The 26,686-nt window shown below is 40.0% G+C and overlaps 2 protein-coding genes across 6 annotated transcripts; one reads left to right on the top strand and one right to left on the bottom strand.

Moving 5' to 3' along the window:
* Positions 1-3,458: 3,458 nt before the first annotated feature.
* tpbgb (trophoblast glycoprotein b) lies at positions 3,459-6,077 on the bottom strand. 3 transcript variants are annotated; one of them, XM_037274081.1, is made up of 2 exons: positions 4,748-6,077; positions 3,459-4,659 (listed from the first exon to the last, which is right to left on the bottom strand). In XM_037274081.1, the coding sequence occupies exons 1-2, from the start codon at positions 5,685-5,687 to the stop codon at positions 4,553-4,555; spliced, it is 1,047 nt and encodes a 348-aa protein (XP_037129976.1). In that variant the 5' UTR covers positions 5,688-6,077; the 3' UTR covers positions 3,459-4,552. The 3 variants fall into 3 exon arrangements, with proteins under 3 accessions (XP_037129976.1, XP_037129974.1, XP_037129975.1); XM_037274079.1 differs by having other exon boundaries at positions 3,459-5,872; positions 5,972-6,077; XM_037274080.1 differs by having other exon boundaries at positions 3,459-5,872; positions 5,955-6,074.
* Positions 6,078-7,592: 1,515 nt separating this feature from the next.
* On the top strand, positions 7,593-24,747 carry ibtk (inhibitor of Bruton agammaglobulinemia tyrosine kinase). Of its 3 annotated transcripts, XM_037273579.1 has the most exons (30): positions 7,593-7,743; positions 8,364-8,985; positions 9,059-9,249; positions 9,385-9,481; positions 9,651-9,775; positions 10,923-11,033; positions 11,133-11,303; positions 11,418-11,535; positions 11,795-11,975; positions 12,256-12,379; positions 12,840-13,017; positions 13,190-13,343; positions 13,907-14,288; positions 14,396-14,646; positions 14,725-14,811; positions 15,333-15,415; positions 16,053-16,090; positions 16,202-16,298; positions 16,415-16,516; positions 16,993-17,110; positions 17,512-17,572; positions 18,234-18,361; positions 18,695-18,807; positions 18,880-19,025; positions 19,121-19,233; positions 19,410-19,508; positions 19,603-19,755; positions 20,146-20,343; positions 22,265-22,397; positions 23,824-24,747. In XM_037273579.1, exons 4-30 carry the CDS (start codon positions 9,442-9,444, stop codon positions 23,947-23,949), a joined length of 3,630 nt encoding a protein of 1,209 aa, XP_037129474.1. In that variant the 5' UTR covers positions 7,593-7,743; positions 8,364-8,985; positions 9,059-9,249; positions 9,385-9,441; the 3' UTR covers positions 23,950-24,747. The 3 variants fall into 3 exon arrangements, with proteins under 3 accessions (XP_037129474.1, XP_037129473.1, XP_037129472.1); XM_037273578.1 differs by having other exon boundaries at positions 8,364-9,249; positions 18,883-19,025; XM_037273577.1 differs by having other exon boundaries at positions 8,364-9,249.
* Positions 24,748-26,686: the final 1,939 nt, after the last annotated feature.

The raw sequence follows: 26,686 nt of genomic DNA, 5'->3' as shown, positions 1-26,686 counted from the left end.
TATGACAGAAATGCCATTTTAAATATGGACAAAATATATTGTGTACACATGTGCAAATGTTGTGCTCTTAATATATTTCATTTTTCATAATACATTTCTCAATGGCCTAACCCAACAACAAGTATTCGACATAAAAATTATCATTCAAGGATGGCACAAAATTGCTGAACATTTTGTGCATTTTTTCACAAGATTCAACTTTTTAATTTTAATATTGTTGAGATATTATGTTTTTCCTGTATATTATTCCAAATCCACCCTGGAAAAATGGGCTTACTGATGTTGTAACTAAGCCATGTCTGCTATTTACTGGTGAACGGTGATATTACAACTTAAAATTTCAGTCGCAGATTTACACCGATTTTCTTCAGTAATTTAAAAAAATATTTGGGATAGTTTCCATTTTTTTTCTCCGATGGAAAACATGTTTTTCCAGGGGGGGTTAAAATAATGTTATACAAAATGTTTTTTTTTTTTTGTATGTGTTTATTATAAAAATCAATCTACCTGCAAGCTGCCAGTTGTCCATCCCCGCCCTCCACACAAGTGCACTTCAACACAAACCCCCAAAGTCTGAAGACACTACCACAATCATCGGCCTCATGAACGACGATGACGAGTCTGCATATTGACTGGTGCTCTGTTGCAGCCAACACCACTTGGAGCTGAACATGCTATAAAGATGATTGTGAACTTCAAGAAACATTGTTCGTTACGCTGTCCTATTTTTCTGTGTCGAACGTCCATCAAGACCTTCAAATTCCCATGAATTAATCTCTTCAGTGAGAGAAGATCATCAATTCCATCTGTAAAAAGGCCCAGCAGGAGATGTAATTCCTCTAACTGCTGAGGAAGCACGGCTTGCCACAGGAGCTGTTGAGGCAGTCATTGAATCAGTCCTGTGTTCATCCATCACAGTCTGGTTAAGTGCTGCCACAAAGAACGGCTAACTCCGGCTGCAACGAACATTCAGGACTGCCAAGACCGGCGCTTCCCTCTTACCCACTCTTGAGGACTTGCACGCTGAAAACTAACACACGGGCAGTCAAAATGATCTTCAATCCTCCACATCCTGGTGACCACCTCGTGCAGGTCCTTCCTTCAGGCAGGCGCTATGGAACTAAAACCAACACATTATTCCAACAAATATTATATATAACATAAAAAGGCAAACATCACGAAAACGTTTATTGGCAATTTGATGCATCTACCTTAATTATTGTAAAGTACGTATTGGTATCAATATCAGCAATACTCGTCCTCTATGGCCAGAGAAAATTTTCAAGTCTGTTCTTACATATTTGGCCAACAGAGATGATTCTGATTCTGAAATAAAATATGTATTATTAGTGAGCAGACTAAAACAGTTCAAATTCCAAAGACAATCTTGACTGAATTGGGCTACTGCTATCAGCAAAGCCTATGTTTGCTGGCAATAACAGCCATCAGTTCTCCTCTTGTCTGCAAATGAGCTCCAGGCAGCAACCCTGACAGCTCACAGTCCAGGGAGATGCTGCCCACTACAAGCACTGACATCATAAGTCAATGGCTGGCCATTTAGATGTTGACGGTGTTTGGAGACTATTGCTAACAAGCACAAAAGGGCCACTGAGTGGACCGGCGAAGGTGTCAACTGGGATTATACAGCAGAACGTGCTCATTTGTTTTATTCACCCACCTCCCAAGACCATTCGATCCTTGTTTCCACAGTGATTACAATGTGCTGCCAAGCATTGCTTGAGGCGTGGCGGGGCAAAAATCTCATGGATGTGTGTGTGGAGGACTCCTGGCTGTTGGTCTCTGTGGAAACATTGTAATCACCTGTACGTTCTGTATGTACCCCCTGGGACACAGTGCTAGGGAGGCCTCACTTTGGGGAATTGACTACGACGGGAGGCCATCCATTTTCACAATGTACCAGCGGAGATTGCGAGACTGCGAAAACAAGTGCTCATGAATAACAATCTTTAACTTTGGGATGGATGAAATGAATCTTGCAAGTCACAGCCGTTCAAGCAGAGAGCCAGAGACAATTGAGGAACGCACTTTCATGCCGGTGCAAATCCTTTCAAAAATGATTTTCCTTTGCTGTTTTTGTACAAATGCCACCCAAGAATTTTACAAGATTGAAGTGTTAAACTTAAAGTGCAATGACAAAGTTACAATGTACAGAGCTGGTAGGCTGCAGGGGTGATATATGACTGACAGAAAAAGCGTGAGGGGGAATCTTTGCCTGAGCCATGCGGTTGCATATTTTTTTACATGCACACAAGACGAGTTGCTAGATGAACGAAATATCTGTGGGTAGTCCTTAACAAGCCATACTAGTTCTTTTTTCAATTTGACTGCTATGAGAACAAGGCTTTAAAAGGAGTATCTCAGTAGAATTCTCAATTCAAATCAAACCTGGCAGTAGTAGTAAAAATATCAAGTGATGGATAACACATTCAGTTAGTGTTGGTTTCCTTAAGGCATAATGCTGCTTGAGCTCATTTCCATAATACCTCTCTGCACCCCATTACAATTTTGGGAGCCGTTTGCCTTCATTTGCATGTGCCATGAAATGGTTCCGATCTTTTCTGGTATTTGCGACCACTGGAGTATAATGAAATTCATACAAGTGAATATGAGACTTTGTTGGTAAAAGCTTCTGTTTGAAACCTGTCCACTGGCTGCAGCTCAAATAATTTTGAGGAGGGGATGGGAGGGGTACAGTGAAGTCTTGGATTTTTATCAGATTCACAGCAGGGAGCAAATTGGACAGGAGATAACAGTCAGCCACACTTCTCTTCTGTAGACCCACAAATAGATCATTTTTGCCGCAGTCATCGAGCTACTTTTTTTTAACCTTTTATTCTGTCCTTCCTGCAGATACAGTATGTGAACTAATTGCCGAATTCACTTTAACTCAAACTCATTTAATTTAACAATTGACAGCTGAAATGTGGCAGGTGTGGAACCTTTTTGCACAACTAGCGACCTTAAATAAAACTTCTGGCATATTTAACCATCATCCGATCAACCTGATGCATTACGGGATCTGTAATATAAAAAATATAATTCTGAAGTTTTATCAATCTTCATGATAATACACCCGTTTCAGTCTCAATCATTTACCGTATTTTCCGCACTATAAGGCGCACCTAAAAACCTCAAATTTTCTCAAAAGCCGACAATGCGCCTTATAATCAGGTGCGCCTTATATATGGACCAATATTGAGCCACTGCAGCAGGCGTGTCCAAAGTCCGGCCCGCGGGCCAAATGTATATATCTTACATATGGACAAAGTTTTAAAATAGGCCATTTATTGAAGGTGCGCCTTATAATCCGGTGCGCCTTATATATGGACAAAGTTTTAAAACGGGCCATTCATTGAAGGTGCGCCTTATAATCCGGTGCGCCTTATAGTGCGGAATATACGGTAATTAATGAAATTTGAGTCAAACACCCACCACAGTCAACATTACACATATTTTATTTACTGCAGGCTCTGCTGACCTTGTGATACAGCAGAAATACAAATCCCAACTCTTAATGAATTTGGAGCTTATAAAATTCTCTTGATTGTTAAAGGCTACCTTATCAATCGGGGCAAATACTGAGAGGGATTTTTTTTTCTTTGCAGGACTAAGGCCATGAGAGCACAACAAAGATACAGAGTAAAGTATGTTTTGAATTTTAATGCTGCATCACATACTTGTATCATGATAATAGAAAGTAAGATTCAGTAGTTCAAATGAAAGATGATTTTGGCAGAGGAGCAGAGGTTATCATGCATGCTGTATATGATAAATGACTAGGTCAAATCAATATCAAAATAAAAAGAGAAATAGTACATTGCATTAGAAATACTGCTATCATGAGTGGTATTTTTAGTCAAGTAAGATGGAATTTATGGGTGCTTGATGTGCAGCTGGCACACGAGCAAATAACTACAAACGCCTCTGTCTGCCAATTTCTGCTCCTATGATTAAAAGGCCCTCAGTCAATATGGATACAAGCAATTCAGAGGCATTTTATTTAACTGGACATCTTTACAAGGAAAAATGAGACTACTCCATCTAATAAATAAAAAAAATGCATTGTGCACTATAATCATACAAATAAGTCCAACATTCATCACAAGTTTACATATTAAACAGAGGGGAAAGAACACAGACAAGCTTTATATAATTTCTTTTCCGCAGAGACATCGGAGAAGGATGTGACGATCAATAGAATATGGATTATTCCATCATTTTGTTCATAAAAGTCAGTGCATTTGTTTGTCCTTCAGGTCGAGTAAACATGAGCATTTCAGTCTTTTCAGCCCGTCATTATAATTAATGCATGCAAGGATCCCATACGTGAGGAAAATGAACACAAGTCTATATCAGAGCAGAGCTGCAAAGTACCGAACATGCAGCAGTAGTTGAACAAATGAGGTGGTAAAAGGGTTTGTTGGGAGCCACAAAAGAGGGGGCGGGAAGACTCATGCAACTTGAACGGTAGTCATATTTAATATGTCCCGGACAACAGCTCACTCTTTTGCTTACACATCTGAATTGATGCTCAGATTGGCCAAACGTGGGTCCGAGTTGATTTCATACCTGTAATGATATCCCTCCATGTGGTCCCTACAAGCATCCCGGATGTTGTACATCCAGCGCTTGATGCCTCTGCGGTTCAGGTAGAGCACCAACAGAAATATGACGCCAATCAGTGCCAGCACCAAACCAAGAAAAACATACGAAGTCTCGAGCACACCTTCCATGTTGCCCGAACACTTCAGCTGGGTCTGCTCCACCTGTAATAGTGGCCGGCGCCTCAGACGCTCAGGCTCTGCACAGGTCAGGTCCTTCATGTCCGTGACCTGAGTGGAGTTCTTCAGCCACACCAACAAATCCTCAATAGAACAGTCACAACGCCAGGGATTCCCGTCCAGGCGAATATGAAGGTCTGGCTTCAGGTTGAACTCCATCAGGGTGGTGTAAGGAATATTCCTGAGACTGTTGTGGCTCAGGTCAAGGTCTTGGAGTCGTGGCACCTTTAGTATCCCCTTAGGGACGGAGATGATGGAGGTGTTCTGCAAGCTGAGGTTGACCAGGTTGGATAAACTCGTGAATGAATCATCTGGCAGAAGCACAAGGTCATTGTCGGACAGGTCCAAGACTGTCAGCTGGAGGAGTTTGTCATTCTCTAGGACATTCAGGAGCCCGCTCACAGAGGAATGATTGTAAAAAGACCCGCTGAGGTTCAACACCTGCAATTTGTCGTCATCTGGAAAAGCCTTTTCGCTGAAAGTTTGGATTTTATTGTTGCTCAGGTCTAGACACTCCATGTTTGGCAAGTTATGAAACACCATTTCCTCCACAGCCTCCATCTCATTGTCACTGAGATCAAGATCTGTTAATAAATCCAGGCGGCTGGGAAAAGAGTCATTTTTTATGCTTGAAATGTTGTTTCCCGTGATCACAAGGAACTTGGAATTGGCCGGTATTAAATGTGGAATTGCGTTCAAGTCCTGGTTTTGGCATTTTACTGTTTGCCCGGAACATGCGCATTTTTCCGGACAGCCTTGACAGGAAAGTATGACAGCTAGGAGAAGAAGTAGCTGCATCAAACTGGACGTGAATGCATTCATTCGGATTCCTTCGCTTTGACACCAGCACGATGTGCTCAACAGGCGCATCTTGTCTTTTACCATCTGTGCGCAATGTCAGTCTGGAACAGTCAGCTCCGAGTGAAGTTTTTCCTCACCTTGATCCGTTCTAATTCAAACTCGAACGCCATTAATCTACCCCCAAACCATCTTCACTGAGGTCTTCATTTCTGATGGCGATGGAGGCAAACTTCTTCGCTGCGTTTATTCTCCAAACCTCAACGTGCAGGCTATAAGGGAAAATACATTGCAAAAAAAAAAAAACGTGTGCTATTCAAAAGTCAAACTCAGTTCAAATAATTTGAATCGTACCGAAAACGATAATGCACCTTGTCTCCGGAAAGTGCTATTTAACAGTTCCGTGCTTTCAGACTAAGTTGGAGTCTGCCGCTCAGTAGCCGGCTGGGAAACCAAGGAGTGAGAGTCTAAACACAGCAGCACCACTCCGAGCCGTGACAGGTTGGACCATACCATTATTCGCCTCTGAAAGGGGTGGTTGTGTCATGGATTTGTGATACTAATTTGTGCTTGTACATTTACATTTTAAATAGTTTTAATTATATTTAAAGTGTCATTTAGTGACTGAATGGCGGCCTATGATTTTTTTTAAACTTCAGCTACAACAAATTTAGTGACAATGTCATGATGCATTTAAATATTATAGTGACCTAACTGTGGACATCTTTTGGTGGGGAGCTGCTAATAGGTAGGTAGAAAATGTGCACAATTAGTACATGCTGAGTTTTTCTGAACTGTATGTTCATTTTCATTCATATTAGAGGTAAACATACTTGAGATCATTTGGAAAAATATTTTACCATATTTACCATGAGTGCTAAAGTTTATGTTGGTCAGGTAAGGGTGCACTCATCAATATGTCATAATTGGGAGCCCTGCTGTGGATCCCTGTGTAACACTAGCTTCGCCCTCCCGTGACCCTCTTGTATTTTGAGCCTGGCTCAATGAGACATTTATCTGAGTATTTCCATGAAGCATGGGTTGGGGCTGAAAGCAATACAGTACCACATATGGTCCAATTTTAAGATTAAAAAGTGAAAAATACATTAGCAGTATTACAGACACAGATTGTACTTTTGTACTTTGATCATTTGTACTTTTATTTTGCCTTGTTTTGCTGTGGTGTCTGCAATCAAGTCAACATTGCAAATAACTGTTCTCAGTTGCCTTAACCGGTTAACTAAAGGTTAAATTGAAGTATTTAGTTACTATCGTTGTACTTAATGTTTGATTTTATTTGTATTATTATTATAGTACATAATAAAAAAGAATCAGTGACTGCATTTTCAATTACCCCACATAGATTGAACAGGGTCTTAAATAACGTCGATCAGGAGGGATCCTGTGTTCTGACCGACACCCGAAAAGAGCATAACCATCCGAGCCAACCCAGTCCTCAGGCTCCCCAACAATAGCGGTAGCAGTTTGCATTATTTGATTGCAATATTTTTCCTTATTCTGATTTGTTTCAAGACTACAGTTAGTTAGACTTCACTTTGATGGTTAATGCCGTTATTGCAATTGTGTTGTTTTATCACAATAGATTGTTTTATTTACATTTCAAAACCCAGAAGCCATTCATTTACAAATGTGATTGCACTTTAGTTTACATACTTAAATGTACAGATATTAAGATGTGATAGACGGTTTTTGCATGGTTTGAATGAGGCAAAATAACATGCTTTTTCTCTCGAATGTATTGTTATAATAATTTGTTTCAGATGTAATCATTTTCTGTAATAACATTTAATTTGGTGATCAAAAAGTCTTTTTTCAAACTTGAGTCTTGAAAAACAGGGGGTCGTCTTACAATCAGGGTCGTCTTATATTCGGGCCAATACGGTACATCACAGAGCGCGTCGGGTTCGCCGAAAACGTCATCCAATAGGAGACTCAAATGCAGAATTATTCACCAATCAAAAGTCTCGTTGTTCATCGAGCGTTGTCTAACCCGGATAGGCAAGGACCCAGATACATTTACGCTACAGCACCGTGAAAGATATTTCTAGTTATGGAACAGTGGATATACATGTTTGATATCAACGATTATACCATTTCCTCTTTTTACTTTATCTAGCGGAAGGTAATTAGATTGATTTTCATACAACTTCGTATTACGCATCGGCTATGCTAGTTTGTGATGATGTGTCAGTCAACCTATCTAGCTACTGCTCTGGCTAATATCCTTATTGAAATGTAACGTGACTTTTAGGTTGGTTTAATCTGGAAAAGTGATTTTGTTTTTACGTCATTAAAAAGAGCAATTCCATTATTGTTCTTTAGACTGTATGAATGATAAAGTCGTTATCTTGCTTCGTAGCTAAGCCAAGCAGTCACCAAGCTTGCTAATATTGGTGACCCAAACCGAGGCGTTACTTTTGCTTGGAAGTTGCATTAAATGACGAAATTGACTAATTCCTGTGTTTGACGAAGTCACAATGATGCGGCCTGCGCTTGAAACTAACCACCAGACTGCGCTTGTTACATCATAGCCAAGTCATCCTTATCAATACGACAAACATGTTATTCATATATTTGGAGTCTTAGATGCGGGTCCATAGCATTGTGCGTTTACAACTTTAAGAAGATAAAACAGCTTAACATTGGTCAGAGTTTTCCAGGCACAAACCACATTTGAACTAATTTTTAAATTGTGCTGTACTTTCATCTAATAAAATAATTTGTACACTTTTTCTTTTACAGGTTTCTCCTTCAATTATGGAGTTTTAAAAAGCACAGCGTGACTTTTGAGGGGAAAGGTCGGCTTTCCCCTCAAGTTGATGGTTGGACTGCAGGGTGTCAACGTTGAAGGAATTCTTGAATGTTTTGCCTTTTGTAAATTATTTAAAGAACATGAGAGAACAAATTATTTTTTTATGATATTGTATGATTTTGTACAGAAGATAAAACACAGGTTGATGTTGTTTATTTAGTGATCATTATAAGGCAAAAGCCTTGGCTTGTGATCTGTATTTTCTTGAGATGGTAGACTGAGCAAGTCACACAGTCTCTGGGGTTGCTAGGGTGCAGTGGAACCTCAACACAAGCACAATTCTAGCACTCCACAGCACGGCCAGCTCAACCTTTTGTTTTGTGTTAATCTTTTTTCTCCCTTATTAAGAGAAGCCTTGTTTCATTACAAATTGTCACTGCAACGTGCAGGAGTATTTGCTCCTGCATGGTGGTTTGTCTTTATTTCAGTTTGTAATTTAGGGTAGTGTCAAAAGACAGCAGGCCTTATTTGGAAGATTTTGGATAGCCCAGAATGAATCTGGAATTGTCAGAATGTACTCCAAAATGCCGCTCATTGCAGCATGCAAATGAGGTGACAGCAGCAATAACGAGTGGCTCGGAAGGACAGTTGCGAGCTTTCTTAACATCACACTGCCACAATGCAGCAACTTTGCGGGATGAATTTGGCCGTACAGCATTGCACCTGGCTGCCTCACTGGGAAAGAAGGCCTTACTGGAGTGGCTGCTGGAAAATAAGAAGGCTGACTTGACAGTGAAGGACAAAGAATCAGGCTGGACTGCTCTGCACCGCAGTGTCTTCTATGGACAGATCCACTGTCTTCTTTCCCTTGTCAAGGTACATGTTTAAGTTGAGATTTACCACATCAAGGTGGTCATCGATCAACAAGCTGCTGTAAAAGCTATTTAATGTGAGCTCTTAAAATTAAGCTCCAGTAAGTTTAATGAGTGTTTTTATGCTTTATATGTCTAGCACGGTGGAGTCCTCTCCACTCAGGATAAGGACGGTCTTTCAACTCTGGACCTGGTGATGAAGGACCGACCACCTCATGTTGTGTTAACAAATGCTGGTAAATTTACTGTTTAACCCTTACCACAGCACGATTTGGTGGTCAAATAAATACTCCACTTTCACATTAATGAAAGCACGGAACCATACTTGATAATGTATGTACTAATTATTGGTTGCTTCTACCTATAACTGTATATATATATATATTTTTTTTTTACGCATTACAGACCCGACTGAAGTTTATACATGGGGAAATAATACTAATTTCAGCCTTGGGCATGGTAATCAAGAGAGTCGACAGCACCCCGAACTTGTGGATGTGTTTCCCAGGACTGGAGTTTATATTAAGCAGGTAGGCTTTGTGTTTTTAGCAACTTGGTTGCTCTTACCAAACATTCCATATTTTTAGTCCATCTTTTAAAAAGGTCTTGCATGAGTCAAAGTGTCCTGCTCCAAATCCAAACTCACGACAGGACAGTTTGCGTTGCATGAAAATATGGCATCATCAGTTCGGCCAATGAGGACACCACCTGGGTACCCCAGCAAAACACAGTCTCCTGAGATGTGTGTTATGCAACTATGTCTCTGGAGGAGAGAGGAAATGAATGAGCTCATACAAGAATGTCTGTTTCAATGGCGTAACGACCACATAAAACATTATTTCATTTATAAAAGAAGTACATAATGATGGCACAGCCATGTCAGCACAGGGTATTGTAAATGTCAATTTTAGACTTGGATTTGTCACTTAAGCCTGAGTGTGTTTATATAGTTAACTCCCGGGCTGTGCCAACCTGGCTGCAATTTCCTACATAATTTGTCACACGGAGGCTCTTATGTGTAATTGGAGAGAGACGACTTTCTGGCCTACTGTTTGGCACAGGGTGCCTTTGCTTGTGTTGAATATTTTTCCTGAAGTGCTGTCATCACTTGTCATCCTGGGTCTTTTCATGAATCCCATTGCGGTGCAGGTGGATCTAATTTCATGGTCGCCCAATGACTTTGTGGCTCCACATATTATCCCCCTTGTCTTCTTATTCCAATGGAACAGGTGCCAGAAGTTAAATATTAATTCCACATTGACATGTTTTAATTAAATGAACAACCATGATGTGTGTGAATGTCCACATCAATGTCATACTTGGCAAAACATCCTTGTGCTCTATTGAATGTTTGAGGAGAGCCATGTATTAGTAATGATGTTTGCTTTTCCACTTGTCCGCCAGCCTTTTTATTGGCCAAGTATTTTACTATCACTCCAAGTGGCCTTGGCTGATGGACGTGGAAAGAGATGGCGACGTCTATGATGGGGTCAAATTGGAACAAGTCTTTATGCAAACAGCAATTTGAGGGATGACTTGTATTTGTCCCTCCCCTGTAACGCATTTATGAATGTCCTGTCTATGCTGTAAAAGTGATGTTTATTTTATTCCTTTTATTTTGAGTCTTCAAACATGGTTAATTCAACTAGTTAATGGTTTTCTTTATCACACTTTTAGGTGGTGCTTTGCAAGTTCCATTCAGTGTTTCTGTCTCAAAAAGGTCAGGTCTTCACTTGTGGACATGGTCAAGGAGGACGGCTTGGACATGGAGATGAACAGACTTACCTGGTGAGACTTATTTCATCAATGCCCATCCTAGCTTCGTATAAAATATCCAAGCAGCATTTGCTCTAGTTTGCACACTCTCTGCTTCACCATGTTCTTTAGGTTCCCCGAATGGTGAAGGGCCTGATGTCCCAACACTGTTCTCAGGTGGCGGCAGCTAAAGACCACACAGTGGTGCTGACCGAAGAAGGCAATGTTTACACTTTTGGACTCAACACTTACCACCAGCTCGGGTTGACTCCTCCACCTGCTTCGGCACATGTTCCTAAACAGGTGAATATTACATATTAGATAGCTGTTTAAATTGTCATCTATTTATATTTTGTAATTATGAACCCCATATGTCCACAAATGTCTTTGTCTTATTGTTTAATTTTTTGTATTTAGGTGGTTTCCAAGACACTAAAAGGGAAGACTATAATTGGAGTCGCAGCTGGCAGGTTTCACACAGTTCTTTGGACTAGGGAGGCACTTTATACAATGGGACTCAATGGAGGGCAACTTGGTAAGACCTGAAAAAAAAACTGGTGTGGCTAGGTGACACAAAGTATAGCGGTTAAAGATAATCCATCTGCTTTCTGTGTTAAAATGAAAGGTAAAACATTGCACATTTTTTTCTATTGTGGAATTTATTATTACGTCTGCGGTAAATGTTCTAAACTTATTAGGATTGTGCCTACTGTATATCCTGCAGAGGCCCTTTCTATTTACATTATATTTAAAAAAACAAAAAACAAAAAGACACCAATTTGCTTGGTTTTCAGGTTGCCTGTTGGATCCCAATGGGGAGAAATGTGTAACAGTCCCACGGCAGGTATCTGCTCTGCACCACAAGGATGTCAACATAGCAATGGCTGCCGCATGTAGTGGCGCTACTGTGATAGTGACGGAGAAAGGAGATGTCTACTTGTTGACTGACTACCAGTGCAAAAAAATGGCATCAAGGTCAATAAAACGCCCATCACAGCAAAAGCGAATATTTTACATACATTCTCCTCATTCTGTCATCACTAGTCATTATTTTTGCCTCTGATAGAGCATAATAATTAAAAAAGTACATACGCACTCTGTGGGAGATTATAAAATCCCCCTTTAAATAAGAAATTAACTATGTTGCACTCACTGATTTGATGGCATACTATTAAAACGTCTGCTTATAACAAGGTGATACTCGTTTCTGGTTGCTTTTGAGTAATGATGATTGTCTGGTCTTGCACCCATTCAGGCAGCTCAACATCAAAAAAGTCTTGGTCAGTGGTGGAAATCTCGACCATCGTGTGAACCGCAAGATTCTAAGTGAGTGTGGGGGGGAAAAGTTGTCCATTCTGGCTTTGGATGAAGCTGGTCGGGTAAGTGCAGACAAAAGTAAGACAGGAAATTACTTTTTTTCTTTGAACTAAAATGACCATGACAGCATTCATTTTTATGTATGATTCTCCAAAATCAGATTAGCATTTGATTTTCAGTTTTGTAATTAAAAAAACAAAACAAAATAAACCACACATTTGGATGCCTCTTGAATTGACATTGTACAGTGCTACCTAGTAATTGTCTTATGGACTGCAGAATGAAACAGTATACGCTCCTCTTGAGTACTTTTGATATGACGGACATGGTTGGCTATTATTAAGACTAATACTGTTTTGTATTTTACTGTAGCGTTGTTGTTTCTGCTGTTGTCTAACTCATCATATTGTTGCATAGTGGAGAGATATACAAACCCAACCGGTCTTGTCTCGATGGAGGCCTATAGATGGAAATGATGACTAAGATTTTTGAGTAACTTCTGTATTTTTCCATCCCTGTCAGGTGTTCTGTTGGCGCTCCTCAGGTAGCTCGATGAGACATTGCCGGTGGGCGTATGGGCGCCAGGTTTTCATGTCCGACATTGCTCTCAGCAAAAATGGCATGATGTTTGTGACTCAGGACGGGGAGGGATTCAGTGGCGTGTGGGCTGGTGAATATAAAAAGTTTGGTGAGAAAAAAGGTAAATTCAGTGAAATAGTAATAATAACTTTTGATTAAGCACATAAAGTTGTTGAATGTATTATTCTATCAAGAAACCTATTGATTACTTTCTACCCCTTTGACACATTGTGAATTAAAGTATTGTGCTTAAATATTCTAATAGTTCTTATGTATGTGTATTCTTGTATCAGAGATGAATGTAGAGGTTTGTGGACATTCAAACTTTGGCTCAGTGTTTGAGCGAATTCGTCTGGAAAAGCTTCCCTACGTTCACAGAGCTGTCAGTATCACCATGGACTCCAACGGTCGAAATTTTGGAGTGCTTCAAGTTGACCCCAAAGCTAGGTACATAATCATTGGAAGGCCAGGGGTCTGCAACCTTTATTAGCAAAAGAGCCATTTTGCCCCCTCTTCTACCCAGAAAAATCATCAGGAGCTGCAAAAGATTAGCATATTCATGTGTTTTTTAATATTTTCAGATTTTATATTTTTCCCTTTTTTTTCTTTTAGCAATTTTTCCCCCCCTCTTATTCCCCACTTTTTTTTTGGTCCATCACCGTAATTGATTTAAATTGTCTTCTATTTCTGCAATGCACAGATTTGGTGAGGGAGCATAATGGGAGAAAAACACTAGACTCAGTTAGGATTTGAAAGACTGTACACAAAGAGCCTTATAATTATTTGCAAAGGCCGCAAATTTGCATTGTGCAGAACCCACTGCTGAGAAAGGGCTTTAAGGTTGCGGATTACTGCGTTCAGTATTGTAATCCTCACTACCACTTTGTGCTCAAAACTACTGAACTGACTAAACCCAACACAAAAACAATGCAAAAGGAAAAAGATGGCTCATAAAACTATAATTTAAAAATAAATTCATTTTAAAACTTTTTTTTCCCCCTTTGTTCCAGTTTATATGAGATTCCCAGCATCTCTTCACCCTCCTTTGCCACACACTTCAAGAAACTTCTGGAGGAAGCAGAAGAAATGGACAGTATCCATGATGTAACACTTCAAGCTGGAAATCGCACCTTCCCAGCTCACAAATATATCCTGTCGATGAGGTCTGAGTTCTTCCGTAAACAGTTTATGGCTGAGCATTGTGGGATTGAGGATATTGATAAAGAAGTGAAGAAGAGCGAAGACGCTGTGGGCTGCGACTTGTTAGTTTTGGAGAACATTGCACCGGAAATGCTGGAGTACGCCCTGCACTTCATCTACACAGATAACTGTGAGCTCTTGGTGCACGGGGCGCAACCTAGACACCATGGATCCCTGATGGAACAAAGCCAGGTATGAAAAATAATTAATGTCATTGTTATTTTTGGACTATGTTCCATCAGGTCAGAGTTTCATCTTCTGTTTGTGTCCTGTAAGCGCTCTCATTTTCTCCTGGGTAGGATTCAGAGGAGGAGAGGCTTATCAGCAGCCTGCAGACCTTAGGTCTTAGAGGTCGATCAGCACTGGAAATCTACCACTCCCTTCCCCTTGCAGCCAAAGGTGATTGTAACAAGGCCACAAGCAAAGGCTCCAAACCCAGCAAAAAGGGGAAAGGTAAAAGTGACAAAGGTACCCATGAAAGAGGGGACAACCCAGTAAAAACTTTACAGGCGGTAGCAAAGAAGCTCGGCCTGGGCATCCTGTCTGCACGGTGAGATAAATGTTCTGAACACTACCTGCCATCTTATTTATTTCACTCTTATCACAATATCTTATTTTTCCTCAACAGACTGGATGGTGTCAAATATGAGGGCGGAAAGATCCATGTTATAGACAAGAAAACTGGCAACAAATTTAAGTTCAATCAAAATAAATGGTTGGTCTTCTGAAAATGCACTACAATGTTCCTGCACTTTTTACAAATGATTTGTATAAGTGACTTTTATAAGTGAAGTGACTCAAAGTAGAGGTTGGCTTTTTTATTTTTTATTCTGGGGGGATTTAAACTTACTATATTTACCCATTATACCCCCCCCCCCCCCCCCCACGCACACACACACACACACACACACACACAGTTCCCACCTGTCTAAACACTTGTAGGATAAAAATGTAGGATAAATAGCAAACTGCTGATTGTAAGTGACACGCTGTCTAATTTTCATGGTCTAAGTTTTTGTAAAACAAATTTCCCCTTGGGAAAAAAAAAAATTTTTTTTTTTTTACTGACTTCGAAGCAATAAAACGTACCAAAATGCATGAAGTTCGTCCATGAGTGAATCTGCAAAAATGTAACCATTATTGAGGGAACCCTGCATGATGATATCCAGAGTGGTTTTTACTTGAATTGGTGAGTGTAAAAAGAGTAACATCCTCCTTTCTGCTTGTGGCTTGCAGTTCCTACCTATGTGACGTTACTCTGAAATCAGAAGATGGCAAAGAGTTCCCGTGCCATAAAAGTGTCCTCTGTGCGAGACAAGGTATGAAGAAAATTACACCCAAAAAATGTTTTTGTGTATTTTGTATAGACTTTATAAGAATCATAGAATAGAATCATCGCATCTAGAGTGGTGGTTTTCTCTCGTGCTTTTTACCCACTAACCCACCCTCTGTTCCACGAGGCCAACCAACATACTTTTTAACATGGCAGCTGGGGCAGAGCTACGATGTGATTAGATTAATTTCATACATTTAATGAGCAACCCAATATAACAAACAAAACATCAATATATGAAAGCAACAGTTTTTTTTTGTGTGTGTGAGTGTGTGTGTTGTGCTCAAGGGAGTAGGTAAATGTGGCTGCATGCTCCCAAGCAGCCCAGAGTCTCAAGACAAGGAAGGACATTTTCACTCAATATGAGCATCATGCTGTTGATTATGTGCAAACACTGCAGCTCTGCTTTACATTTTGACTTCGACACAATAGTCTTGAGCTAAGAAACTTTTTGTGAGGGTGTTGATTAGGTAAATTAGAAAATGGCCAACTCAAAGAAGCATTTTTGAAGAATTACTTCTTTAGTTGATATCTCATTTAATGGGTAGCTTTGGCACAAGATATACTGCAAGCAATTAGAAAGTCAATTTTCATTTCCCCTATGTTTGTGTCATTTTCCGCAGAATACTTCCATAGTATGCTGAGCAGTTCATGGATTGAGGTTTGTTGTGCTTATTTTTGTTTTTGGTAACCATCTTGCTAAACAATTGCTTAGATCCTGCCCTGCCATATCTCATTAGTTCAAGGGCTGATGCTTTGTTGCCTCCCTCAGGCTACAGCTTGTACTGCACTTCAGATGCCCACCACCTCAGACGTTCTGCTTGTCATTCTCGAGTATATTTACACAGACGATTGTCCCACCATTAAAGGTAAATGCTCACATTGTATGCTTGAAAGACAGATTTGTAATTCTAGATGTTTTTATTTCCCTGGGAAATGAATACATATGAAACTCATCAATATGCTTTTCTTCGTCTCACTCCAGAGTCTACAAATGTGGTTTTTGTCTGCAACGTACTTGCTGTAGCAGATCAGCTGCTGATCACACGATTAAAGGAAATGTGCGAGGTTGTCATCACAGAGAATTGTAAGTCATGTTTGTATTTTTAAAATTTCTCTTGCTAAAGTAAACTTTAACCCAGGTATCCTTTACATAATGATCAACATAGGTAATAGAAATATTACAATTATAAATATTTTTTTGATATTGCTCTTCAATATACAACCTGTTTATTTTTGCTACATATTGGTGGAGAATAAGCCAAAGTTATTAAGCAAAATATTATGTCTACCTGTGAGTTAGTGACAAAAATAATTGGCATTAATGTATGGGCCATCGCTATTCTTATATTCTAGTTAAAAAGTGAGGCTTCCATCCTTTTTCATCAATCTCAGAGCGCTGCAATTTTGATTCTGCACCAAACTCAGCTTTTGACTGAAATTGACGTCAAAGCGCCCTTGCGCTCATGCTTTGTTACCACTCTGTTTTAACTTAACTTGAAAAATGATTAGAAACTGATAGACTTGCACGTGATTGTAACCTTTCTAATGTGCTCTTTCCAGTAACCCTGAAAAATGCAGCAGAGCTGCTGGAATTTGCCTCCATGTACAACGCAGAGCAACTTAAACTCTCCTGCTTCCAGTTCATTGTGCTGAACATGGCTGTGCTACTAGAGTCAAAGTGAGAACCAGAATAACTATGCAGTGGCATCAATTGTCTTTCTAAACCATCAGTTCTTCTGAAGTATTGCAGGCGTCGGGCCGAAACTTCTCAATTTGATAGATTGAACATTTTCTTACAAATCCATACTATTAGTCAGTTTGCACTCCACACGTGTGTGTATGGCTTTTTATATTGAATGTTGAAAATGACTTGGTCTCTTTGATGATTCAATGTTATTAATGTTAACAATAAGCATACTGTTCTTTTGGTTTCCTGAAGTGATGGTTATAGAAATATGAAAAGTCTGCTCAACGCCAGTGATACAAAATATATACTGTTGGTATTGGATAAATAGTGAACTATTATTATTACTTGTGTCTCTACTCTATATGATATATTATTTTCTATGATATCTTTAGAGCACTGGATTGTCTTAGTGATGAAGTGCTTCTGGAGCTTTCTACAGCCTACAAGGGGATGGTCAGTCACCTAACATCTGTCCTATAAAATTTGCCACTGCTGCCTCATGCTGTTTTTATATAGTATAGATAAAGATGTACTGTAAGAAAATGTTATTCTTAGTAACTTAATTTGGAGGTATTTTCTATCAGAGCTTATGTACCAATTTTTATTTACTTATTTTTTATATTAACTTAATCGCTGCCATTGGTGTTTTTTTGTTTTTTCATCAACTTCAAGTTCTGACACTCAAGGAGGATGTGTGATTAATGAACAGGGCTAGTAGAGCAACAACATTGGAAAATGGTAAAAACAGTGTGTGTTAAAGCAACCTTAGACACCTTTAGCTCTGAAAATGACACCTTCTAAATTATTTTTCAAATCATACCTTGAATAGTTTCTCTTACCATGCTGAACAATTATTCACCTTTGTAGGGCATTTCCAATCATTAGTTATAGGGGTCATTTTGTCCACAGCCACTGTCATGGGTGGGTGGTGTCAGGAAGAGCATCAAGTGTAAAAATGGTGCCAAACTTGTCATCCACTATGGTAACTTCCAATTTATAGGGGCTACGCCAAACAACACCAGGAGTCAGTTGTAATTTCAGGGAATTAGTTTTTTTTGGGAGTGAAGGCTGACAGTACATTATATGCAATATTAATTTTTACATTTGATTTCAGATCCCAGCAATGCGTAGGAGAATTGTCACTCCATATCCTGATGCCCCAGATCTGAGGACGTACGAAGATGAGGATTTTGACTTTGCCTTCAGCTCGAAACTAGAATCTGAACTGGACCAATCCAGCAGGTACACAGGACTAAAGGGCCCCTGTAATAGCTTCAATAGTTAAACTCCTTTTGCCTTCGCCTTCCCAACCATTGACAGCAATCACGATATACTATCATAAAATAACTAAATCAACTCGTGTAACTAAGAACACATGGACAATCACAAGCAAGACAGGGTTTTTCTTATTTTCATGCTTTTGATATAGTATCATTTTGGTATCAGTATTGAGGTACTATATGCATTTATCTCAGTAGCATGACAACATTATAAACAATACTTAAAAACGTGTATTCCTCTTCAGAAAAAATGTAAACGTTTGCTTTTGAATAATTAAAAACCCTTCATCCACAGGGAAGTACTATTAAAGAAAGCCAAGATGAAGGCCAAAAAGAAACCAAGGCGACGCTCTGACAGCTCAGGAGGTTACACTCTGTCTGATATTATTCAAAGCCCCCCTGCTACAGGTGTGGTTGCACAGACACTCACAGGCAAGCTTGAAATGTAAACGTTTAGTGACATGCACTTATTGCTCTCAGCAGTTTCCCCATGCCTGGTGAAGGCACGAAAAGGCACCTCCACAGAGTCACTGCAGGAGCTGCTCACGTCAGACTCTGAGGGGAGCTGCATGGGCCTGGGTAGCCCCAGAGATGTGCAGTCACCAGTATTTCATGACAGAGCTGTGGTTAGTGTTGGATTGCTATTAATGTAATGGGCACACGTTATTTATGGAAAAAGAAAAGAAAAAACCTGGAAAATAATTTGTTTTCTTTTCCACAGGAGGAGAGGGTCTTGTGTCCGAGGATGAAGACTCCACCCGGTACATTAACAAGGGAAGGCCACCCACCTCCCCCTAGCTCTGGTCCAAAAGATATTCCAAAGACCCTTCATGGGTAAGATAGACACTACTGAATTTTGTTAGTTCATCCCATTAAGCAGACTTTGCTCAACCTTTTAAGCCACACACCCCGTTTAACATCTCTGCAGTTTTGCCCGCCTCGCGCACACAGATTTGGGCATTTAACTCTACTGTAGTCCTGTGGTCTGACTGCGTTACTTCAATTTGTAGACCTTCCCATCCACCTCCAGTCTTAGATCTTAGAACCATCATGGACATGGAAGCTAACTCTGTCAAGACCCTTAAAGCAGCTCCTAAAAGCCTCGCAAGGTAAAATATTATATGTATTTACACAGCTGCTGTTGACAGTTTATTTACAGTGCACATAACATTTTTGGTATGCCCGCCCACTGCTTGCCTTCAGTGTCACTACCCTCTGCAAATATTCTCCTGGTTCTACAAAATTGTCCCAAAAGCAAAGGAAGATGTTGTCCTTGGCCAATAAAGAGACCACTGTGGAGTCCACGGCATCTAAACCAACCATCACGCCTTGCAAGAACAGTAGTGGGAAGACCTGGTGAGCGTTCTCCAGGATTCATTCATCCATTTTCAATATAGCTTGTCCTGTTGAGTTTTTGTGCTCATAAAACTTTGCCACCCTCTTGACATTTTGATCTCAAGGAACTACTTTAAGTGCATTGAGGAGTTTCACTTAAACAACAATTGTGCTTTGCCACCATATTGTGACATAGTATATGAAATTAACAACTTTTAGGCTTGGTGTCATTACTTGTCATCAGAGCTTGGTCCCTGAGCTTCTAGGAAGAGAGGTGGTTCATTTCATTCTCGCCATACAGGGTTTATGTTGTGCCTTATTCATGTGTGTTATGTCTTATCATTCAACTTCAGCAAAGATCCACCATTTCAGTGTGTTTTATTTTTCTCCTCCATCGTTTTCCATAATCAGGGCAACATCCCTCCAATCCCAACCCTCACCTTGCTCATTTCGGGCACTGCTCGAGGAGGAGGAGAACATACTCATCAGAGCGGGGCAGCCTGGAACTCACAGGGGTCAAAGTACTCAAGCGTTCCCTGTCAGTGTCACACCTGTTAGTAGGAGAGTGGCGTTCAAATCCACTGACAGCAGTGAGGTGGAGAAACCTGGGTAAGTTAACTACTTGTAGTGTGTTCTGCTATCACTGGGAGGCACTGTTGTCACAAAACAGTGCTTTACTCAATACTGTGCCGGAACCAGTGATTCCCAACTACTGGGCCAAACACAAGGGGTCATTTGGTGTACCATAGGAAATGATCCAATTTCACTTAATTGGTACTGCCCTATGCGTCTTCCTACAATGCCTCTGAATTCAATTTGTTAAATTGTTACGAAAGTGACAGATCAACATTGAAAAGTCAACATTATTTGAGCAAATATATGTGGCACATTAGGGGGCACATTGTTTTTCCTCTTGAAAAATCCGTGCTTTGGTTCAATGAAAGTTCGGAAACACTGGTCTAAATCACAGGTTCCCCAATAAAATTACATGCAAAAATAAATATTGAAAATATTCAACTCACTACTTGTGTAGATCAAATGATCAATGTAAATCAAATTTACTAATGTGACTGAAATATGTTAGCCCTTAACTATAAAAAAAAAAAACATATTTAACATTTGGATGTCAAAATACTGCTTCGGTGGTCTGTCTATTTTGCTGAGTAGGGGAGTACAAGTCTGAAGAAAATGGAACTCCAGTGGAAGTAGGTTGACCCAACTCAGTGATGGTCAGCATGGTTGACCTGACCTTAGACAAAGAGTCAACCTGACTTAAAAACAAACAAACAAAAACCACTTGTGTAGAAAAATGCCTCCCCTATGTACCCGCACACAACTATTAAAATGGGTTTCATATTTAATATTTTCGAAAGCCTGTGACCCTTTGAGGCGGAAATCTTGTCATTTTTTCCTTAGTTCCTGCTCGTCCGGAAAGTTGCATCTCTGCTATCATACTTGTGCTGTATGTTTACCCTGCAGCTGATTTTCAAGGAGTACTCCAGATGTTAAACAGCTGTGTGAGTCTCGAGTGAAGCTCGTGATTGTAATAAGAATTGATAAGGGCACCTTTCATGTCACATTATATCATACAGAAGAGGGAGCAGGTATCTGGTTTCTTTTCCTTGAAGACTCAAGAAACAGCTGCACCAATCACAGCAGCCCCGTCTTGTGGAACACTCGTTTGTTGAGATGCATTTCTGGTCTCAGGATCTTAACCCCCCTCCCGTCTGTTTTTCGAATTACTTACTTTCGGCGCTCACTACATAGATTTTACGTATGGAACTATAGCAAGAATAAAAAAAAAATAGCAAAATGTAGTTCAGTTCAGGTCATCTTCAGTACATTGCATCATATGTGTCTTTGATTATTTGTGTTTCTTTAACTGATCCATTGTTATTCACAGAAAAATGTACTTAGTTTCTGTTTTCGTGTTTAGGCCATAGCAATAACAGCATTGCTTTGGCGCTATCATGTGACATGCTGGTGTAAAGAAAGTGTTGAAGGGAGTAGATTTTTTTTGCTGCCATCTTTTGGCAATTAAAAAACTTTTCAGGGGTTGGATGTCAATTACTTGCAGATTTTTGGTCTTTGCGGCAGGACTCAGTCCCTTCTCCCTGTGCATAGGAGTTTCTGTATTTTCTCATGTCAGAATTTTTATTAGACTTGAAAAGCCAAACAAATGCAGACAACTTAACTGTCACCTAAAATAGACACTCTGGTCTATGAAACAGTTTTTGGATGCAGTGTTTCAAGTGTAGTGTGGTAAAATGACTGCCGTCTTTTCTTATCCAAGTTTGAGATAATTTATACCTCAACAATCTTGTCTTAATAGTGTTGGAAATGAAATACACACCACGCAAATGGAGATCCAGGCTGGGTTACACAGTGACGCCCTATGAATGGGCAGTTTTTTCCCCCCACACAGAAGCTCATCAGTATATGTTCACATAACCCTTTGTCCTCCCACTGAGACAGTACAGCACTCCATACACCATCTCTTTCCTCATACCTCACCCGTCTCTCCTTTCAGGCCTTGGGTGAAGGCAGCAGTCGGTAGCCCACCCCTCCCCTCCCTGGTGACCTTTGCCTCCATCGTAGAGGAGGAGCAGCAGCAGGAAGCGGCACTAATCCGCAGCCGAGAGAAACCACTGGCACTCATCCAGGTAGCACGGCTTGCCTGCGTGTGGTACTGCTTTCTTTGAATGACACAGACGTACACATGCCATGACACACCACAGCCAATGTCTCCCTTTCCCTTTCTGGAAGACGCTATTCCAAACACGGTTGGAAAAAATCATTCCAGCCAGCCTTCTTTCAGCACCTTCTGAAGCCTTTTTTTCCCCCCAATGACATTGGTTCACATCATGCTTTTATCGCCGGGCTTACTTTCCAGGCCCACCTGAGATAGTTGAGAATTTACAATATAGAGACTGTTTTTTTAAGGTAGTTCTACTTCTCCATGCTCTTGCTTAAATTAAATCAAAGAAAAGGCAGTATATTTATTAATCCCAGTTGAAGATTGCTGTACTACAGACCCAAAACAACATTAAACAAACAGAAAAAATAATTGTGTAATTTAAAGTTTATATTTTAACGCCAAAGTGTTCAACCGAACCATATTTTATCTCATCAAATTCTACTATCTTAATGCTAATGAACAATAAAAAACACAGCTAACTGCTTTTAGCATATGTGTTATGATCATTTTAAACCTTCAAACATCTCATTTTAAGCATTGATTGCTGTGTAGGAACAATGAATATTCACAAGGCAGAACATGTTTACTGTACGTGAAGAAACGCCCTCTTTTGCTTGTTAGTTGTACCTCATCTCTTGAGTGGACCTCAGTGCTGCCCAGCATTTTCCAGTATGATGTTAATTCAGATCTGCTTGTAGACCAGAGATCACCTATATTTACAACTATATTTGTCAGAATTTTCCAGTAGAGTCACCTAGGGGGCTGGACCCTCAAATAAAACTTAAATGAAAATAAAATTTTAGCACAACATTATTTGATGTTTATTGTTCATATATTTTATTTTTCCATTTCATTAGATAACTGAAAGCATTTTTAGCCTTTATAATCTCAGTTGTTTCCCTTTCCAGTTGCTTTAGTGCGGACCATATGATATTTTCTCTTTGATCCTCATAATTAAGGAATCCAGTCGCAGGTTGGGTTCGGCAGTTCGGTGGGCCAGATTTTGCAAGTGGGTCGCTATTTGATGATCCTGCAGTAGACTGTAAAAACTCCAAAAGAAATTTCGGCAATATCGTGGGAGCGGAAACAATGAGTGGTGATGTAGTGGCGTTCAGTGTAAATTGCCTTCCTTTCCCTCCGTGGCAGACAATTTTCTGACTGCATTTGGTTGGAAAAGAGGTTGGCTAAGTTATATTATTGCCAGCCTTCTTTCATCACCTTCCTAAGACCCCTATGACTTTCTGTTTGTCATTATCAAAAACATGAATTCTCATCCATCTTTTAGTGTCAGCACTTTTTCTTTTCACCCTCAGAGAGAGTGTGGTTCTCCTGCCCACAATTTTCTCAAATACGTCTTCTTTCCCTGACTTTCTGTTCGTCTCTCCATGTAGATTGAAGAGCGGGCTATTCAAGACCTTCTGTTCCATTACAAGGCTTATGACAACCCTGATGAGCTGATCTTGGTGGAGAGGGCCTCCCCGTGCCCCATGGCAGCCCCAATATGGAACAAACACTGATTACCTGCCACAACATGGCAGTAAATGAGAGGATTGTTGGCAGTGTGCTAATGTCATGCGCTCATAGATTAGAAATCAATTCTGCTTTCTGCATCGTGACATCAAGTTGTCATCGTTCGCTGCATTGTGCTGTTAATGCGTGTCACAGGGTGAATGTTGTCAAAAATATGAAAATGTAATCCCTCTGAGATGTTGGAGGATGGACCGTTTTTAGGAATTGCTCACATGGCTTAAGTTAACGTTTCCCCAATTGTTTTTGTGATGTGATGTTGCCAAAGAAACCAAATTGAGATGGAGGCGCACACACGGGGTGCACAGTACAGAAATGTTTTGATTTGTTGGAAGTTTGGAGTGCCAACTAGAACTAGAAAATGGCAGCATTGACTGCTTTTTTTTTTTATCTGATTGATTTGCAGAGATGTTATGATGTCATTAGCATCAGTTGATACAAAAGTGGAGTGAATCAAAACTCGGCCACTCTTCCAAACCATGGTTTGGTGTGTTCAGGTGACATAATACATATTTTGCAGGGTGGATTTTGTGGAGATGCCTTTGACACCCCATGGTTGCAAGAAGGTGCTGTGATGTTATTAGCCTAAATAGGAAATAACAGAGAATCATGTTACATTTATCCTTATGTACTCATTTACATATTTTACTTTTTGCTTCAACCAGTATAGGCAATGTAGGTACCTCAGCTAGACCATGTGATATATTTGTGTGATTGGGTTGTGTTTGTATTAAAGAGCCTGAAAGATGAGAAATGGCATGCAATAAAGTATCTCACCTGTGCAATGACCCAGTGGAAACGTGAGCGTAATGATATAACAGCAGGCTGAGGGGAAACTGTGATGTCTTTAATGTCCTTAATTATTTCCCAGCCTTTTTCCTTTTGAGGAGCAGAATCTCTATCTTACTACAAAAAAATCGTAGCCTCCTGACACATTGGCTGCCCTGCATGAGCCACTAACAATTTGCACATCTCAGCCTCTAATTGACTGTGATGACCCTGATCTGAACACAGCCTGCGGTAATTTCCCGCTGATATTAGGTGTAATTACAAGTAAAGCATCACATCAGAAGTCAGGGAGAGAGTGCTTGTGAGGGAAATATTAATTCCTCATTAGTGTCTATTCAGCTGGAGTATTTTTTCATCACAAGACTATAGCAGATTATGTAGAATCAAAGTAGTAGTATACAGTGGGATGACATCGATCTAATGTGGAAGAAATAGGTTTGAAAAATAATAAACGACCCAGTCCCCGTTATTTATCGCATATCCTTATTTTATTCCAAAAAAAGGTAAATTATGATAAATAGATATTTCAGCTGTTAGTTCCAGTCGAAGAAATCCCATCACACTCCACCCTGGAAATTCTTATTTCTACACTGGAATAGAGAAGGTGTCCTGCCATCAAAGGTAACCAGCCTTTTATTGTTTCAGGGTGTGCCGATTTATTTAAGATGGTTGATTTGAGGACAGTGCATGCAATCTGTCACTTGGGAGATGCGGGAGGACAAACTCTGACCATCTTTCCAGTCAGCCAGATGGAAAAGTTGTGAGGACGTCCTCCAAACTGTTAGAATAACTTCTCTCTTATTTATGGACAGAGGGGGATGTTCAAGACATTCAATGCAATAACTTCCTACCTTCTATATAGTGCCAAGTGCATGCCCTAATGAGTAAACTCAGAAATCACATTCATCCTGTTCGACTCTGGATTTATCAAAGTTAAATCATATTTATGCAGATGTGACACAATTTAGGATGCAGTCGAAATGAGTAAATGGAAATTTCTGTTCAACTCAATAAAAGCATGCATCTTGCTGCCAGGATTTTACAGAAGCAACAGGGCTGAATTTGGCCCACTTGCCCTATGCTTGGGCCAAAAAAGGAAGCCATTACATCTAGGGAAATAAAAGAAATGTGTATGAGAAGACAATTGAAAATTACTCCTTATTTTGGATTTTGCACATCATTTATGATGCAAATGTCTGTCTACAGGTCCAAGTTACAAGTTCATTTCAAGTGTGTATGAGAAGACAATAGAAAATTACTCATCAATCACTCATCCGGTTCTTATTTTGTATCTTGCACATCATTTATGGTGCAAATGTCTGTCTGCAGGTTCAAGTTACATGTTCATTTTAACCTCAGTCAAGCGGTTATGATTCAGCCAGGCTTTTAATTGTATTTAGTCAGCACTGAGCTGGTTACTTTTGGATTACCTGACCCCTCCATGGCCATCATTCTATTGGCAACAAGTCAGACATAATTAAGGGTTTAGGAAACCATTTACTCCAGGCCTGGCAGAACATGAATGCTGCAGGTTGGTGACGTATGCTCTTAGAAACACGTGCCAGTGAACAGCTGTGACGTCTCCATGTCTGGTGACGCGCGCACACAAACACGTGTGTGTATATAGTATCTATCTATCTATCTATCTATCTATCTATCTATCTATCTATCTATCTATCTATCTATCTATCTATCTATCTATCTATCTATCTATCTATCTATCTATCTATCTATCTATCTATCTATCTATCTATCTATCTACCTCCCTCCCTCCCTCCCTCCCTCCCTCCCTCCCTCCCTCCCCCTCTCTCTCTCTCTCTCTCTCTCTCTTTATCTATCTATCTATTTATCTATCTATTTATCTATCTATTTTTTTCACAATCGTTCCCGTCTGGTACGCATTCAATGATGGCCGTATCATCCGAGAACTTCTGCAGG

This window comes from Syngnathus acus, chromosome 16 (assembly GCF_901709675.1).
Source record: "Syngnathus acus chromosome 16, fSynAcu1.2, whole genome shotgun sequence".
Taxonomy (NCBI): domain Eukaryota; kingdom Metazoa; phylum Chordata; class Actinopteri; order Syngnathiformes; family Syngnathidae; genus Syngnathus; species Syngnathus acus.
The sequence above is the reverse complement of the archived record's forward strand: the minus strand, read 5'-3'. Positions and strand labels throughout refer to the sequence as shown.

Bases quoted from the DNA above. Each gene is read 5' to 3' on its own strand.
- tpbgb (XM_037274079.1), bottom strand. From the start codon at position 5,687: ATGGTAAAAGACAAGATGCGCCTGTTGAGCACATCGTGCTGGTGTCAA.
- ibtk (XM_037273577.1), top strand. From the start codon at position 8,926: ATGAATCTGGAATTGTCAGAATGTACTCCAAAATGCCGCTCATTGCAG. The intron at 11,536-11,794 runs GTAAGACCTGAA...CTTGGTTTTCAG, and splicing joins ACTCAATGGAGGGCAACTTG to GTTGCCTGTTGGATCCCAAT. The intron at 18,362-18,694 runs GTACACAGGACT...CTTCATCCACAG, and splicing joins GAACTGGACCAATCCAGCAG to GGAAGTACTATTAAAGAAAG.